This window comes from Phodopus roborovskii, unplaced genomic scaffold (genome assembly GCF_943737965.1).
Source record: "Phodopus roborovskii unplaced genomic scaffold, PHOROB, whole genome shotgun sequence".
Taxonomy (NCBI): Eukaryota; Metazoa; Chordata; class Mammalia; order Rodentia; family Cricetidae; genus Phodopus; species Phodopus roborovskii.
Window position 1 is genome coordinate 29811151 of NW_026126469.1, and position 19510 is coordinate 29830660.

Consider the following 19510-nt stretch of genomic DNA (forward strand, 5'->3'; position numbering starts at 1 on the left):
GTGGCTGTGTTGGTTGTATCACTTATCTTTCACCAGTACCCCTCTTTTGGTGTACAGAGATAGGTACACCATCTCTGTTGGGATTCCCAGGGTCGGTGCTTTTGTACCCTAAATCTCCAGTAAAAGAAAAGGAATTAAAAAAATGTTCATCAAGTTTTCAAAAAACAATGCTGAATCTCAGTTGCATCCTTTCTCTACTCACACCACCTGGGTTGGAAATGGAATTTTCAGGCTCTACATAATTTGCACTATAACATTTTATCTTCTATGCTGTAAACCCTTTCCTTCCTGTGGACATTGCCTTTAAAACTGTTTCTGTCCCCTCTGGTATGTTTTGTTTCCCAAATTTGAATACAAATGTGAGTATATATTTTCCATAAGTGGTAATTATCCTTCAGAGAATATAAGCCAAGAGCATTTCAGCTTTCCCAACTCTAGTTACATAATGTAATAAAAGTACTCCAAAATCCATATCTTAATTTTCCATTCTTCTTTGAGTTTTGGGGTTTTTTTTCCACTTAATAGCCTTTTTTCTGTGAATTCTTTGGCTTTTCTTCTGACCACGTTCATAGGAGCCATAGATTTCAGCTAAATATAAAACTTAATTATCTGACACTTGGGAAGGCGCTTGAAATCACAGGGCTCTTTGCATTTGGGGGAGTCTGTACTTCATCCTCCCGACTTTATCTTACAATGTTCTTTATTTGAGAGGCTAAATACCCATGCAGGAGGAAAACCAACTAAGGCACCTACAGGCACTCCATCTACTGTTTAGTTGCATAGCCAGTTCCCACAGGAAGGCAGGGAGCAAGCACTTGAGGATGGAAGTGGCCATCCTGGAGATGAAGTAAAAGGTGAGAGCAGAGAGAGAGTGGGTATGCCTGCAGCCAGACAAGGACCTGCCTGCAGCAGAGCATCCCTTCTGTTCCACCGTGGGCATGCGTTCTGAAAACACCGGCTTTCACAATGTTAGTACTTGTTCAAATATGAAGCAAAGGTAGTATATGAGGTGGGGCTTTAAAGAAAAAATAGATCGTGGGAAACAATCTTTACAGGTATGAACAGAGCAAATGCTTATCTACAGGGTTCCCAGTGTTTGCTCACCCTTGGTTAGAAGTTCAAAATATGCTAATTAGATGAACGGATTACTTGTCATGTCCATGAGTTGTTTCAAGCTAGACTATGTGGATCATCATCTCCAGCACTTAGTTTCAGTGGAGGGGGAGACTTGAAGGGAATGTCTACCTGACCAGCTCACCCTCAGAGGCTCAGAGACTGCAGCAGGTCAGCGTTTTTTGCAAGCACAATCTAAGGTGATGCAAAGGTTATTCTGTGTGATCCAATGATGGAAGAACTAAGAGCCTTCTATATGAGCTGTCTGGACTTTCGCATGAATCTTTCTTCTGGCTGGAACACTTTGTTTTTTATTATTACATCAAAGCTGTTTCATCTATGTAACCTTTCTATATCTTGTGAGATTTTTTGACAATCTAACCAAAATGACTTAATGTATAATTAGGATGGAAAAAAGTAAAATACTTCTCAGCTCACTAGGTTTAAAATTTAAGAATAAGAAAGGTGAGTTGGCAACATGGGTCAGATGTTAAAAGTACCTGTTGGAGAAACATGATGACCTGGGGGCCATGCCTAGAACTCACCATGTAAGGTGCATGCTAACCCCTGAAAGTTGTCCTCTGATCTCCACATGTGTACCATGGTACATGTGTGCCTATACTGACACATACATCATACATACTTCACACACACACACACACACACACACACACACACACACACACACACACTGTAGTTAAAATAAAGACTGTAAGAAATAAAAATACTATAATTGGCTCACAGATATTTAAAATTTTAATCTAGTTCTACATTAAGGTATAAAGGAGAAAGAGTGGGTAAATGCAAGTGAAACTCAGAGAGACAAATAAGGGAAGCAGTATGAGGAGAAATGTAGAGAAGAGAGAAAATTATACAGAAAAAATGCCGGAGAGAAGTACACAAAGGGAAGAAAAGCGGTGATATAAGAAAGTTTAATGATGGATAAAGAAAAAGAGACCATGCTTGCCAGGGCGACCAAAGGAAAGAGACCATTTCCATGGACCTGAAAGGCACAGTTCTTAATGGTTTGCCTTTGTTTCATGTCCAGAGACCAGACACTAATTTGTGAAGGTTTTAGATTATTGCTGCACCTCTAAAATATGAGACTCTAATAGTCCACATAGAGCAAAACTTTTCTGGGTTGCTGAATCTATGTCTAAAATATTAACTTAGAATAAAATCACACTGGATGCGACCATGGCCTCTGTGCCTGGTCTGCCTGTTGTTGAGATGGGTCCTCCAGTGCCTTCTCCTCCTTTCCCCCTTTTAATGAGTTGGTTAATCCTCATAGTCAATTTGGAATGAATCCAAATCTCACAGGAAACATACTTTGGCTGAATGGGCGAGGTGTTTCCAAAGACAAAGAGGGAGGACATCCTAAATGTGGATGACACCAGGTCCAGACTGAATGAAAAGAGAAAAAGGAGCTGGGCTCACATCTGTAATCCCTACACTCTGGCAGTAGAGGCAGGAGGATGGCGAGTTTAAGGGCATCCATAATGGCATAGTGGGGTTGAGGCCAGATTGGCTTATTTGAGACCCAAGAGAGACAGGGAGAGGGACAAACTGAGCCCCAACATTCATCCTTCTCACTGAGTGGCCAATCACATGAAACTCCTGCATTCATGGTTTTCTGAGACACCCTTGTTTGTTTCCTGTGTTTTGTGTTTGGTCATTTGCTTTAGACAGTATGTTTCTATATTCTATTAAAATAATAAAAGAATAGAATGACAAGGAGAGGATCCATGGAAGCTACCAAGTTAAAGCAAAAAGCACAAACATGAAGGAGACAGAGTGGTTTCTGAAAGCTCAAACTGCTCAATAAAATGTGGGGATTCCATGCACCTGTCTTGATTTACTGTATTAGCAGCTGTGGGACTGTTTGACCTGACATCTTTTAGTTTAATGCAAAAATCTACACATGGAGGGATCCTTCGATTAAATTAAATCTACCCTTCTCAGCTGCAGGAGTGAGTCTGAATGCTGTGTGGCAGCCTGGTAAAGTCCTGTCTGCAGAAACACATAAGATCATGATTAGACACAGAATATTATCTGTGGACATTGGTAGTATGTTCAATTCTAAGAGGCATCATCGATAGAATCACGCTGGGTCTTGTTGTTGTGCAGAACAGACACGTTAGTCACAAACTCTGTAGGTTTAACTAATATCACTGGTTCACACAGATCATAGCAGACCGAGTCGCCAGCAAACTCTTCCACTGAGGGCTGTTGAGCTCTGGCCTCCAGTGCATGGCACTGACGTAACTCCTTTCTAGGAATTTAGGGGATGGGGAATTGCCATAGCTGAACATCTGTGGCTAGTAGGTGGCAGGTGCTTTGCAAACAATCTCTCATTTGCTCAGGCCATCACCCTTATGAGGTTGGCATCATTCATAGCCTCCTTCCATGTATAAGAAAGAGAAGGAAGAAAGGATCCAGTTCCTCAAGTTAATGCATTGAGAAGTCAAACCCAGTTCCGCCAGATTCTACAATGTGTCCCAGTTTTCCCTTCCGTCCGTCTCATTTTGTTTCCTGGAACTGATCACAGATACATGCCGGCACAGGCAGAGGAAGGGGTTGGTGAGACAGTGAGACTGATTAGTGAGTAGGGAAAATCATGCCTGAGATATCTACTGTGTGTCTCGGACTCTGGAACTGTGTATACATTTATTTAATTCTCCTAAGAATCTTATGAAATAGTCACTAGTCTAAAGTTTCAGGGATTAGCACTCCGAGGCTCTTGGTGGGTAACCACTTGATGTGGCATTTCACTAGTCACAGTTGGATTGTACTTCCATATGTGTGGTACCTGACCAAGGTGGCCTGTCTTCTCATTGTCCCATCCTCCCTGGGTATATGCTTACATGCACTCCAGACAGTTACTCAGCCAAATGTTCAGCGCTTCCTGGCTTTAATTTCTCATCTATAAAATAACAGATGCTCTATTTGGGAGGATGATTGAATGAAAAAAATTGAAAATATGTTAAGATGCTTAGAAGAGCAATCCTAAGAATATTAGAATGAAGAGCTGAGAATGTTTGGCAACATTTTTAAGCATCTCCAGGCCAGGCATGGTTATGTGGAGGTGGAGACAGAAGAACATTCATTAATTTCTCAAGGAATAATGCCTGTTCCTTTGTTTCTCTAGTCAGCATCCAGGCATGCATGGGTACTGAAGAGAAAATTTTATGGCTTGTGGAATTCAAAGCCAAGTACTCCTTTCTTTTTTATTTCCAGCTGGGATTCTTGGATCCGACGTTATTGTTTTATATCTGCACTGAGATCATCTTAATCAGAAACACTGGCACCAAGAATCTGCAAAAGGTCCTAAGAAGAAGACCATTCCATGGAAAACTGTGTTGTTGGATCATTTGTTTTATTTTAACCACTAAAGTGAATGAAATGCACTGGTAAACTTGGGGATTAGTTGGAACAGAAGATAAATGACTAAATCTGTCTTTATTGTGTTAAGAATTATAATATCAATTAATAGACACATATACTTGGATAATAGATGTCTAGGGCTATCCAGAATCACCCCACAAAATTTGAGCCATAATTTATATGCAGTTGTAGAATTAAATGACTGATATCCAGCAGGGTCAAAATTAATAATATACATGGGGTGGGAAACAGCTAAATATAATTTGCTCATACATGCATGAGAATATTTATTTTACGTGGAGTTTTGGAAAGCTTAGGTGAAGTCACAGGCCACAAGACAGTGAATTAAAAGTGATAATAGTGTTTCAGGGTGTGGCTACACACACCCTTAATCCCAATACGGGACAGAAGCAGTTCAAGGCCAGCTTGGTTTACAAAGTGAGTTCCAGAACAGCAAGGGCTACACAGAGAAAATGTATATCGAAAAACCAAACAAAGCTAAACAAAAAGCAGGAATAGCAAGGATAGTTGCCACAATATTTATCGACTGTTTGAACCACAGCACACAGACTTTTAAGAAGTACTCATACATTGATTTCAGCATTAAAACCACAACAAGCAGATATTATTATTGGATATGACATATAAATGGAGAACTGACTATAGAGATATAAAGTACTTTGTTCTAGGCCACAGCCAGCCGGAAAGTGTGTCCAGGTCCAATGATTAGAGGCTGAGAACTATTCTAAAGGGGGTGAACTCAGAGCATCCTGTTCTACTTTCCCTTTTCTCCTGCCCTTCCTCTTGTTGCCAGGGAAACAGCTGGGTTTGGGAGGAGGGCAGGAGGGCACTATGTCTCTTCTCAAAGCAATGGGAAAGGCAGCTCAAGGGAACAACAAATTAAACATGAGATGAGCAGAATCTTTCTTCTACCAGGATTCACACTGCTTTCTGTCCCACTTTCCCTCAGCTTTTTATCCCAGAGACATCTAAACAATTGTAATGTCCACCACACCCCAGGAAAGTAAGGCCTGAGGATGCAGCTTACATCTTCTGAGAGCAGTAAGTCAAAGGAAGGCTTTCTATTCCATTTCCAGGATCACCCAGCTTGTCTTCCTTCACAACAGCAGTTAACTGGCTAAGGACCAAGGAATAAGGACTTGGAGAGAATGTTCTGGCAACTATGCAACCTGACACAGCTTGGCCTGTAACACTATAGATGTTTAAAGGATTTGGGGTAACTTACCTCTCCTAAGAATCCATAGTGCTGTTTTCCACAATCAGGAGGATTTTTGGCTTAGCTTAAAAGTAAATAAAACACAGTTAGTGGCATTGGATTCTCTACTACTTGCCCGTGTGTGTGTGTGTGTGTGTGTGTGTGTGTGTGTGTGTTGTGGTTTGCATTTAGGTATGTGTTTATGGTTTATGAGATTCATTATTCATTTGAAACTATTTAATAAGCACTCATGGACTGCTCAGCACTGTGCTAAATGTATAAGAAGCGAAGAGAAGTATCACATGCATTGTCTTCAAACAACTTGCATTTTCACAGTCAATACAGATACATTAGAAGTAACAATGCACTAATATCAGTACTGAGGACATATAGGATTCAAAGAAGAAAAGTTTCTAACATTCCAAAGCCTTGGAGCACAGGCTTTGGGATGTGTGGTGTGATGCCAGGGATATTATAATGAAAATGGGACCATGGAGGGTTGGGCTGGGAGAGACAAGGGGGATCCTAAACAGCCAAAGGCTAAAAGTCAGTTACAGGACCATGAAGGAAATCTGGCAAACACTGGATAACTGTTAGCTGGCTTGGCACTAACAACATCACGAAAGGATTTTGTTGTTGTACTGGAAGTGTCCCAAAGCCTTCACCTCCAGTGCTGTGCAGAGGACTGAAGTATGTTCTGAGATTCTCTTTGCCAAGCGATTTAGGGGCCCACTTAGCATTGACTGAAGGGTGCTACCCAGTGCACTAATGACCACTGCCTCAGGATTCACTGAGTCTGTGAGGAAAGCTAAAAGTAGATGATAGATGGGAAGTCAGGGGGTAAATATCTGGGCTTTCTTGCTCTCCGTTTGAGATATCAGATGTGTGTGCTTTTTTATTTTAATAGGATTCATTTAATATTTATTTATGAGTGTGTGTGTGTGTGTGTACGTGTGTGTGTGTGTGTGTGTGTGTGTGTGTGTGTGTGTTATGTTGGCTCCTGAGTGCCACAATGTGCCTATAAAACATCAGCAGACAGCTTTTGGGAGTTTGAACCTCTCTTTCCACCTTGCATTCTGGGGTTCAAACTCAGGCCACCTTTTACCACTGAATCATCTCACAACCCCTCATGGGTGTTTTGTGCCATAATTCAGAGTTCTCAGTAAGACTGATCTCTAAGCTTGAAGAAGTAACTGGTTTGATCCTGTGTATTCATTATCTTCCTTCCCCTCCTGGACTCATTTTCCTATCCCTGTTCTGTTTTCCAGGGTGACCTCTCAGATAAATTATTATTGTTAATGTTTTTAGTGTTCAAATATAATTTATTTGGGTATACTTTTTAGATTTGACTTTTGGATTGAAGAAAAATTTTTTTCATCCAATATATTCTGATCATGTCTTCCTCCTTCAACTTCTCCCAGGTCCCACTCACCTAACTCTACAGGTTTTTCTTTCTCTCTCTTTAGAAAACAATCAGATGAACAAAGCAAATCACAAGAATTTAAAAAAAAATACATATATGGCTATGAAAGCGCAAAATCAGAAACTCTAATTATACAAGCCAAAGGTCAGTAAGACCAAGGGGGGAAAAAGAGGCCAAACAAACCTATATGAGACAAAAAGTCTTCAAGTCTTCAACGATACCATTGAGTTCATTTTGTGTTGGCATCTACTGCTGGGCCTGATGTTAAGTGAGGTTAATATAACCAGTGGGGCTGCATTGGAGAATGCTAATTATTCCTTTGCAGTTATCTGTCAGTTGCAGATAGCTTCTTGGCTACGGATGAGAGCTCTGTCCACTCCCACCTCTCAGCAAAGGGCCCCTGGAGTGATATTTTACAGCTTACCGGCCCCCATTTCAAATACACTAATTTAACTCAAAGTCTTGTTTCAAAGTCCTCCACTCCACCCTCTGGGGATACCAAGCCAAGATACAGCCCAGAAGTTGACAGACGAAACAATATCTTTGAAAAAAACCAAGTATAATGAAGGCCCTGAAAGAACTTAAAAGTCATAGGGGTATGTGAGCTGAGCTTGAAACAGTCTACTTTTCAGGTTCTGAGTAGGGGAGAGCAAGCAAAGCCTCAACAGCAAGTTGGTGGTTGATGCAAAGGGGAAGGCTGATTGTGCTCCTTGCTATTCAGAGAATTAAAAAAATCAGCCAGCAATGGCTTAGGAAGAAGAATTAAGTGGTATAGTGCATGACAGATGGATTGGTGACACATTTAACACAACATTTTTTTATATCTTGTTTGGGATTATTTAATGTAGGGAAACACTAGTGGATGAAAAAACAGATTTTTCTAACAATATTATTTATTTATTTATTTATTAGGCATGCTGCAGTATGGGCTCAAACTTGTAATTCTCCTGAATCAGTTGCCTAAACTTACAGCCTAAATAAATATGCCTATGAGAGGTATAGTTAAATCTTAGGAGAACCTACTTTGAAGCTAGTAGCATGTCTATAAACAGAATATTTACTAAAAAATTCCACTAGGCCATAAAAACTTGATTACAAAATAAAGAGGCAGGGTTCCATATTTCTAAGCACCATACAAAAGGAGCTTAAAGAAGAGAGAAAAATGTTCAGACAGGGAGACGTAGAAACAGAGATGGTGCTAAGTGTGGAATGTAAGAGTATATATGCCTTCCACACCAACATGAAAAAGTCTGAGGGCCGCAAAGGTGTGCAACCATGGTTTGCATGTTGACAAGGCAATTAGATCACATCATGGTGCAAAGATCTCGCCTAACTTAAAATGCATATTTCCTCCCACATCCTGGATGTCTGCTTTCCTTGGCTTGCCAATAAGGCCAGATGAGTCAGTTTGTGCTTGGGTGAAGACAGTCAGGCCCAGGAAATGAACAAATGGAGCTATTGGTACAATCAAAGCAATTCACAGTCTGTTTTGAAGTCTTCATGGGACACTGTCTAGGCTTCTTAGGAACTGGTGGTAATAGATCATTATGGTCTACTCCATCCTCTCAGGAGACAAAGGAGAGAAGGTAGGCAAAGAAAGAACTTAGGAGGACAGGGGAGAAAAGGGGAACAGGGGAAGACAACGAGCCATAGGAGAAAGCTATACTCATGAAACTCTGCATTCAATAAATCCTGCCTCAGCCTTTTCTGTCTTTATAAATTACTTTGTGGGTTTCCCCCCCACTGACCACTTTAATTCAACAAACATGTTTCTAAATAAAAACAACAACAGAAAACCTTTTTTAAATATATTTTATTTTGTCTGCTCTGACATTCAAAAAGCTGAGGAACAATCTAGTAGTCCTGGCCCTCAGATTTTATGACACATATTTTCTCTTTATTTACCTCATTTTCAAAAACAATTGATTGATCCCTCACATGGCTGCTTTTCCTTTGCCCTGATTAAGAATGACTTTAAAAACTGCAGGTCATGGTCAGAAAAATGAAAAACTAGTCAAAGCCAGAAGCTTCTCTTTGGTAATATTTCCTTGCACCAGGAAACCAAACAGAATGCTCGCATTTTTCTCTGCAAATTGCACCCTGCAGAGTCGCTACATTGTGAATGAGATGGTGGTGGATTTCACAGCTCAGTGTTATGAGGATCAGGTCAGACAGCCGGCATTCCACTGTTGGAAGCTCCCAGTGCACTGTCACCCCCGTAGACCCTTGCAGGTTGACATGGGGCCTCCTGCAGTTTCTCTGGCTGTATTTATCAGTTCCCCTTTCTCACGGTGACCTTACTGCACTTCACACCAGAAAATAACTCAGATAATTAGACAGCCAAGCAATTAGACTTTGGCAGTTATAATGAAAGAGATTTCCAGTACCCCTAGGAAACATTATGCCTGAAAACAAGGTAGAGGCCACCAGGAAGATGACCTATATGTGGCTTTCTGGTGGTTTTATTCTATTAACTGAATAATTATTCTCTAGCCTTCCACCTTTGGTCCCTCCCCCAATGAGAATGATAGGAATCAAGGAAAGCAGAACTGCAGGAGTTACCCTTGTGTGGCTGTTGTCCAGTGTAACGGCAGGGGGGGGGGGCTTCCTCAAAAGAGAAGAACTTGGCCAGGGATTTGACAGAGATGGCAGAGAGGTCACTGAACTCCTTACCAAAAACTTTGACTGTAGTGGAGGTCTTCCAGACTTCAAGAGGATTGACTACCAAGTGGCAAGAGAATGTCTTGCCATCATCTTGGATTTGGACTGGAGAGAGGTGGAGTCCAGAGTCTGCACGCAGCTTGACTCTGACTTTAAGTGATGTAGAATTGCTGATGTGGTCATTATGGATGAAGAGATCTTCCTGGACTCCATCTTTCTCCTGGAGAGAGAAACAGTATTCAGTTACATAACACGGGATGAGTGCACGTTTTAAACTATGTGCATGTGTGTCTATGTGTAGGTGTGCATGAGTGCAGGTGCTTGTGGAAGCCAGAAGAGGGCATGGAATCCACTGGAACTAGAGCTGGTGTGGGATGCCTGACATGGGTAGTGGGAGCCAGACTCAGTTCCTCTGGAATAGAAACAGGGACTTTTACCACCGAGCCACCTCTTGAACCTGACAAGTGCTATTTAAACATTAATAAAACAAGAATGATGAAGAATTAAAATGGGGAAAGTTCAGTATAGTACTAGAAAAAATACTGTTATTTAATAAAATTTAATAAAAATTACTCTTATTTTCTACTAAAACAAATAGAAACATGTTCTGAACAGACCTAGCCATTCACAGCCTTGCTTTGGGGGCAGGAGAGATGGTATTAGCAGATCCCAAGGCTCCTTTAGGAAGTTCAGACAATCCATTTTTAAGATGTGCTGGGGACACTGTGGGGATTTTGATGGTTAGTTTTTTTCCATCAACTTTATTATTCTACATATCTCATCTTCCCAGAATTCCCTAAGAAAAAATCTGAGTTAGCCCCTTTCAGAGTCAGGAGTAGGATGAAGTAGACAGGATAGAGCATAGAATTTAGAGAAGACACATTTCAGAGTATGGCACACAAAGGGAAGGAATCTTTAAGGAAGTGGACTTCTCAAATTCTGTCTCCTAGGTTCTTCTTGTTGCAGTTCTTTATTGCACTCGTGGTTCTGGCCCCTGCTTCTTTGCTTCTGTGGCTGTATTAGCCTCAGAGAAAACTCATGAATGCTGGACTTAAAATGTTAATGTGACTGTAGTTCACTGGCATTTGCTGGGAGATCTCGACTCCTCTATTTCATGTCCTGTCTTGGGGCTGATGAAGAAAAGTCCCTATTATTCCCCCCACCCCATCCTGTCCAGGTTTTCCAAGGCACATCTTGTGGTCACAATGATTGTCAGGTCAGTGTGATGCTGATTAGCTTCCCAGTTTGACAGGACCCTTGAGGAGCATGAGGCAGTGTGCTGGTTAAATACCCTCTGTGTTAGTCCAACTCAGTCTTCTCAATTAGCTGCTTGGCAACTGTCCATGGCACAAGTTTCCCCTCTAGAGAGTCACGTTCAATCTGTCTGAGGCCGGGCCTAACCTGGAACAATTTGCAAGTTCCTCAGGGGAGCCAAGGCTGAGAATGGCTGGTCTAACCATAACCTTTCCAGAGAAATGATTATACACAGGGGAAATGGCAGGAACTAAAGCACAGAAGGGTGGAGAGGAATGAATTTGGTAGGGGGAACCACTTAAAATAATGGAAAGAACTATCTGTGACTTGGAATCTCTAGTTTAAAAAGTTAGATTTGGGGTAGAAGTAGAATCTAGGTCAGTGAGTGAATTTGGTGCAGGAAGACTTATTAAAGTAATTATATAGAAATTTCCAGATAATACTAAAGAGCAGGTCTTATGTAAACTGCACTTCTTTGGCTGAATCTGCCTGAGATCCTTAACCGTGTCCCAAACAGATGAAACTTTAGAGGGTTTTTTTTTTTTTTGCAAAGAGTCCTACGCATTACTCTGAAACAAGGAATTCACCTCTACAGCTTCATGAACTTGACCTTTAACTTTCCTTCTGAAGAAGAGCAAAGAGAGGATCTAGTCCCAAGACAGGAGAGTCCAAGCACCAGCAGAATGAAGAGGAAGGCATTTCCCTCAGCATCACAGATCTGAAGGCAATAGTTAAGGAAGCTGGCTCCCTCTGCAGGACCTACTGCACAAGATTTTTTTAAGCATCTTGTATATGGGCTGGTTTTATAAAGATTTTGTAGTTCAAAATGTTCTTGGAGAGTTTTTAATGGGTGTAGCTTCTAACATTACAAGGAGACTCCCAGAAAACTCTCTGATCATTTGGCTCTTACAGCCTTACAGCCCATTCTTCTGCAATGTTCCCTGAGGCTTAAGTGTCACAGAGTAGATGTATCCATTGGAACAGGGCTCCACAACTCTGCATTTTGATTGGTTGTTGTTTTATATATTGGTTTCTGTTTTGAGAGAAGTTCTTTCATGAGAGGTGAGGACTACACTTATTTCTAGTTATAAAGACTGCCCACATGAGCTGAAGAAAGATAACACTAAGAAGTATAATAAAGGGGACAGGGGAAAGAGCATGGCACCACAACCCTACTCAAAGAACTATGGGAAACAAAGGAATCGACAGTGAGAAAATGGTCTTCTCCAGGAACGAGCATAGCAGTTGGTTATCTAATATCAAATAGTCAGCCCTGAAAACATGCATATATGTATGTAACAACAATTGATGAAAAAAAGAGGCCATGGATTGCAAAATGATCAGGGAGGAGTATGTGAGAGGGTTTGGAGGGAGGAAAAAGGAAAAGTTACATGCTTATAATCTCAAAAATAAAAGAAAAATGTTCTTGGCCTGTCAACTGTTGATTATGAATCAGAAAGAAGCTCATGGGGCCCTATCGTTCCCTGCTGACTCCTGATGGATTCTGATGGAAGGGCATTAGCTGTCTCAAATTGTGTACCCACCGATAAGTCAACCACACTCCGGTAGAGAATTCTAAACCCATGGTCACACAGATGGCACTGGTTAAATGTAGTGGGTCACAAACTAAACCAGAGAGGTGAATGTGGGATAGGATCTCATGGAAGCAGAGGGCTGACAGTGGTGGGAGGGAGCCGGGAAGGGTCAATTGGGTGAGGGTATTATATTGCATCATATATGTGCATGAAATTGTCAAAGAACAAATTTAGTAAGTTATTTAAAAGTGGTTTTCTATTTGGGATAGTTCCATCTGTCATGTTGTTAAAGAGGGTAGATTCAGGATGGAGCCTGGTACAAACTACTTTTGCTTTTATTATATAGCAGGACATGGCTTACTGTAATACTTTTATTGATAAAGATAGCATCCACATATACCATTGTATACAATAGTTGTTTTGCTTTGCTTTCCTTTGGCTTTTGGCAGTTGCAGAGGTAGAGGGTAGTTTTGGTTTTTAAAGATGGAATTCAGCTACAACGTGTCCTGAAGCCTACAACATGAGATTCTGAAGGGCTTTAGATTCCCCATGGCAAGAACCTACATGTGAGTGGCTGTCATCACAGAGCAAAATGGGGAGGAGCTAGTTTAGATGAGTTAGCCAATACTTACAGTGAAGAGAAGGGGAATTCTATAGTTATGCTCTGACTGCAACCTGCAACTGAAGTGCTATGTTCTCATTATTAAAGATTTTTTAAAACTATTACTTCTATTTTTGAGATAATAATAATTATGCCATTTCCCCTCCCTTTTCCTTCCTCCAAGCTCTCCCAAATACTTCTCATTTTTGTTTTCCACATTCATGACTTCTATTTTATTGTTGTCACATACATATACATACACATACATATATGTTTCTAAATACATATATACAATCTGCTCAATCTACGTAATGTTACTTGTATGTATATTTTCAGGCTGACCATTTGGGTAATAAATAACCAGTTGTCTAATAGATAACCATTTGGTAATAGATAACAGATTGTCTTTCATCTGTTTAGTGAACAGTAGGTTCTAGGCACTGTAAAGCTCGCTCAAGCTTATCTTACACTCTTTACCCAGTTTGAAATAAATTAAGGTTAACTTACCCATGGGAACACAGAATAAGAAGGAACTCAAACCAAAGCATTTTAAAGCAAGGATGCTCAGAACCAAGGAAAATCATGCCTCAGGACTACACAGAGAAAAAAAAAATCTGACCCACTACATAACTAAATAAAATAAAACTTAGAGGTGTATCTGGAATGAGAAATGTAGGATAAATTCTGGAAAGCCAGAAATCTTTATAAGGTTGTAGGCTGCAGGAATCAGGGCAGGATGCTGGTTGAAAAGGGCCTTATGCTAAAACAACCCATTTGTGTAGACCAGCATCATAGGATATATTTCAGCTCATCTCTTATTTGGTATAAATAACCTCTATTGACCAGCTCTGCAGAAAGCATGGCAAGGAACCACACACACAGTGCCTTTATTTCTACTTTTATTTCTTTCTGTTCTGCAGAGAAAACTATTATTTACCTTTGAAAATGTTAATAAATTTTCAAAACCTCTATGGGTTTATATCTTATGTAAAATGGGCCCTTTTAACTCTTTTCAATCAATCAATTAATTAATTAATTAATTTTACATCCCAACTGAAGCCTCCCCTCCCTCCTCTCTTCCCACTCCCTCCCCCCATCTTCTTCTCCTGCTCCCCCCCCCTCAATCCACCCCTCTTCCATATTCACTCAGAAAGTGGCAGGACTCCCAGGGTTATCAGCAAAGCATGGCACAAGCTGCTGGAAGACCAACACCTCCCCCTGTATGTAGACTGGGCAAGGCAATCCAGTATGAAGAACAGATTCCCAAGAGCTAGTCAAATCTCCAGGGACAGGCCTGCTCCTGTGGCCAGGAGTCCCATAAATAAATCAACTACACAACTGTCACATATATGCAGAGGCCTCAGGCTTCCTGGTTGTTGGTTCAGACTCTCTGAATTCTCATGGGTCAGGCTAGCTGAGCTCAGCCCAGTGTTTGGTTGTGGGTCTCTGAATCTGCCTTCATCGGTCACTGGATGAAGGCTCTTTTATGACAACAGGGATTGTCACCAATCTCATCTTGGGGGATGGCTAGTTGAGGCTAGGCATCTACTGCTGCCAAGAGTCTTAGTTGGGGCCTTTGTGTTTTAATGTGCAGCATATATTTAACTAGCTACGTAGTCCAGACACTTAGTAGGTGGTCAGTAATACAAGTTCACTCCTCCCCAGTTCTACCCACAAATCTTCTGTGTTTTATGAACATTTAGTACATACCCAGATAAGTAGAAAATTTGGAGAATGATTGCGGGGGCTTAAATGGTTTTGTTCTCCTACCTCCAAAACTTACTTGTAATACCACAATGTTGAAAGGACTTGTGGCAATTACAACATAGATCATTGCCAACAGTACCAAGACAACAACCAAACAAAAAGCCCAAACTCAAAAACAAAACCTGCAGCAAGCAAATAAACCAAATGAGGTTTGTGTGAGTAGATTCCTTCTCTTCCATTCTTCTGTCCTGCAGGGACACAAGAGTCAGAATCTTGGAACCATCTTGGAAGCCGAGAATATAGCTGCGAAAACATGCACCTTAATTCTGTACTTCCTGACTTTGAGAATTGTGAGAAAGCAAGTCTCTGTTCTTCATAAACTATAATAGTAGCAGAAAGTGGCTAAGACAGTTATATAGTCATACATTGCTCTGTTTATCCGACCTCTGTTAACTCACCACCAGGCTATGTGATGACATTGAAGACCCAAGAGCCCCAGATGGCTTAGAGAATACTATTCCTTGGACAATATACATGTAATATTCATAACAAATAACCGACCATGGGTTGTTCACCATAGATTTTCGTTTTATATATTTAAAATATTGTATTAAAATACTTATCTTCATTTCTGTTGCTCCCCTGAATGCTACTTTCATGGATAATGGCCTTCCTCATTTCAACATAACTCAAACCCTTAGGTTGCACAGCCAGTAAGGATGTGCACATACCATTTTCTCTCAAAGGCCATGTTGTTAGTGATTTTGCTATATACAACCTTACAATAGGTATAGGGCTGTCTTTGCCTTATTTATGTGTAGTCTGTTTGAGATGAATACTTCACCAGAAACAGTTACAAAATTAAGGCTCCAAGAAGGCATAGGAATTTGTCATTAAATTATGTATAATGATTTGATAACAGAATTAGTGTGGTAGGAACTGGATAGGTCATATTTAATCATGAAAAATTGTTGCCATATGCTTTTTCCCAGCTCAGCTCATGCTAAAAATCCATTCATTGAACCTTCTCTGTTTTTTATTTATTTATTTATTTATTTATTTATTTATTTATTTATTTATATTGGGATCAGGATTTCCAGTTTTTCAGAGGGACATTGGCTCTATTTGATTTAATGGTTCTGTCTTGTCTCTGGCTGGCTTCAGTTGCCTGGACCCAGCTCTAAGTTAGCACTGGCTGCTTTGAGCAGAGCACACAGCAGGTGTTGGGTGCTCTGAGCTCTTTTACAGCCCTTGGTTGCTGACTATATTGATCCCTGCTTCTCTGTCTCCAATCTGCTTTACATCTTCACATTTTCTCCACGTATTCTTCACCCTGCCAACACTGTCAAGCAGGCTACTTGCCACACTCCTCACACTCATTTTCAGCAGCACTGGACCAGCATATTTCTAACCATCATTAGTTGTTAACCCTTTACAGTTTGGCAGGTACCTTGAATTTTGATAACAACCAAGACCATGATGGTCAGCTATCACCAAGAGGTTGTGATACTGTCTTTAAATCTCAAGGTTTCATATGTACGTTCAAAACCATCTCTTCTTGCCCGATTATAAAACAGCACAAATGAAAATATGATGGAAATGTTAAACAATGTAGGCATCTAGTATGCTGTTATGTGACATTTCCATGAATATTGAATGATTTGAATGTTGTCTTTTGTTCCCCACATCATGATTTAAAAGAGAAAAAAACCTGAAGATCTTTTAACATTTTATTTATTCTTTGAGAATTTATATATGTATACTGTGTATTTTGATCCTTCTCTTCTTCCCTCATCCTATCCCCCCCCCAACTCTTCTTTTCCCTCCTCCTCTTCCTTCCTTCTTTCCTATTTATTTTTTTAATTTTGTCTTTTCCAGACAGGGTTTATCTAAGTAACAACTTCTTATTTTTCATCACTCATTAAGTCTAGTGCTGCATATATCTATATGGGTTTAGGGCCATCCTCAAGAACATGGGCAACCTATGTTGCCAGGCCACATCCCAGAAGAAAACCCATTCTCCCTTTCCCAATAGTCATCAGTTGCCAATAGCTCTTCAGCTAGGGGTGGGGTCTCATGACCTCTTTCCCGTCCATGGAATATTAACTGGATTGGTCATGCAGAAGTCTTTTACAAGCATGTGTAGCTATTGTAAGTTCATGGTGCAATGGCCCTTTCCTGTCATATCCAGAGGACAATATTTCACAGAAGTCATCTTCTTTTTTATTTATTTGGGGTTTTTTTGGAAAAAAAAATTTAATTAAGACCTTAAAATCAAAAATTTTAAAAAGACTTTGTATCATTTATTTTAAATATAACTGTATTCTCAAACATTTTCAGGCATTCCCAGCATAGAAGCTAATTTTAAATTATCTTACTGCCTTGTAGCTTGTTCCCTATTAGCTCCTAGGATAGGAAAAAGTTTCTGATAAGATCAATTTTGTAAAAATTTTATAGGCTCAAAATGTAATCACCATCTTTTTCAAGAAAGAATATTGAAGACTAAACATTAGGGATTCAGGTGTGTGTGTGGGGGGGGGGTCACAGGTAACTCATACTGACTTCTTTATTTGTGGTGTGTGAACATTAAATATTCTCCAAAGTCCTGATCAATTGTGCTCTGTGTAAAAAGAAGGTAACAAAGACACCAGCATGTTCTCTCAGCATATTGCCTGCACACACAGGCGAAGGGATGCACACAAAGTTGGGGGTGGAGTGGGGTTAGGTCCTACACCCTCCACACCTGTAGTCACAGAAGTCTTCTTAACCTCTGACTTTTTTAGACTTTCTGCCCTTCTTCCTTAAGGTTCCCAGAGCTTGTAGAGAGTTGGTATGACAGAGATGCCCATTTATGTCTGAACACTCCATAGTCACTTATAATTGGTGCTAGTTGTATATGTATGTGTGGAAAAAGGTCTCTCTGATGAGAGGTGAAAACCATACTAATCTATGGGTATAATGATAAGTATTGAGATAGGCCTCTTTCTGATTTTTATTTTTAAATATACTTTTATTATTTTGAAAATTTCATGTGATGTACTTTGGTCATGCTCACCACGCCTCCTCTCCATAACTGCTCTCAAACCCACCCTCACCCCTTACATCCTCCCAACTTTGTGTCACCCCACCCCCGTTTTTAGAATGATCCATTGAGTCCAGTTTGTGCTGTTCATACATTAGTGGGTATGGAGCCATCACTGGATCAAGATAAGAGCTACCAGGAGCCACACCTTTAAAGAAAACTGATTCTCCATTCCCACAGAAGCTATCAACCATTCAAAGCTCTTCTGTTAGGGGTATAGGACTCTGAGCATCACTGCCTTGGGCTTGTACAAGTCTTATGCAGGCAACCACAAGCCACTGTGAGTTCATAAGTAGTGGTGAAGGATCTCTATTTAGTTCACTGACTGTGAACAAATATCCTAAGACATTCCCCAGTGTATACAACTAATTTGTACATATGAGTATCAGGGTCTTGTTATAGCATATGCCTGTCTTTTCTGTCTTTTGCTATTAACTATCTTTAATTATGTGGCTCAAACATAACTCTTCAAAAAGCTTTCCTGGATTTAGCTGATAAATTACTTTCCCTGAGTACTACTTTTTTTTTTTTTACATTTTATTATAAATATATGCCATGATAGAAAATATGTCTAATATAATTTTGTATCCCTATAGAACCTAATACTCAAATCAGATTCACATCTGTTTATTGGATTGGATTAAAATGTATACTGTGGGAAATCACAGGATGATAGTTTGTAATGAAAACAGAATATTAGAATGGATTTAGAAACTCCCAGAATAAGGCTGAAGAGTTTCCCTGTTGCTGGTATGTGTCCTAGGAATTAAATAGCAAAATTAGCATTTTCCGTTTATCTACCAACCCATATCCTAACTAAACACACACAGTCCTTAATTTCTTATTTATCACTCCACTGTTCACATAGATGCGGACAAGCTGCCCTTTTGTGTTTTATTGGGTAACTGGATTATCTTGTGACAACTGGCTGTTAGATACACTGTGTTTGTGTCTGATGCCTATTGTTTTCAGTGTAGCACAGCCCTGAGTGTAACTCCCCCAAAGCAAGGGATCTGTTCCACTTCACACAGCTGACATGAGACCAGGTACTCACAGCAAATATATTTTTATGATGATATTGAGAATCCTAATAATAACTTTCCTCGTGAGATTCACAACTGAGTTAATTAGATTTTATAATTCCACACACTCCACAACATGACTTTTACATCCTGGAGACTTGGATGGTTTTTGTATGTAGAACTGTTTCCAGGGGTTTAATGAAACACTCTGGGGCAGAAGGTCTTTGCAGTTTCCCATGGTTTCTGGGCTCAGCACAGCAGGTTTCTGCCCTGCTGAGCTAATCTTCATCATCTCTTCTCTTTAGCCTTTTACTTAAAGCCACATTGTTTCCTGTTTGTAAGAATCTGTGTGACCTCTGCAGACATACAGCAATGATGACTGAAAGAGCTTAGATGTTTTCACATCAGGCTTAGTAAATTCTAGAACCACCAGTAGTTGGGGCACTGGTGTAAGTCAGTGAAGCAAACAGATTTTGACATTTAAAAAGAGAGTGCACAGTAGGAATTTAATC

The 19510-nt window shown here is 40.2% G+C and overlaps 1 protein-coding gene across 1 annotated transcript in view; it reads right to left on the reverse strand.

Moving 5' to 3' along the window:
* The window catches only part of Cd96 (CD96 molecule), a 76783-nt gene that overhangs the window by 44530 nt on the left and 12743 nt on the right, over positions 1 to 19510 (reverse strand). Inside the window, 2 exon segments of the mRNA XM_051190939.1 lie at positions 5744 to 5798; positions 9810 to 10017. Of these exon segments, the coding sequence (XP_051046896.1) occupies positions 5744 to 5798; positions 9810 to 10017 (263 nt within the window).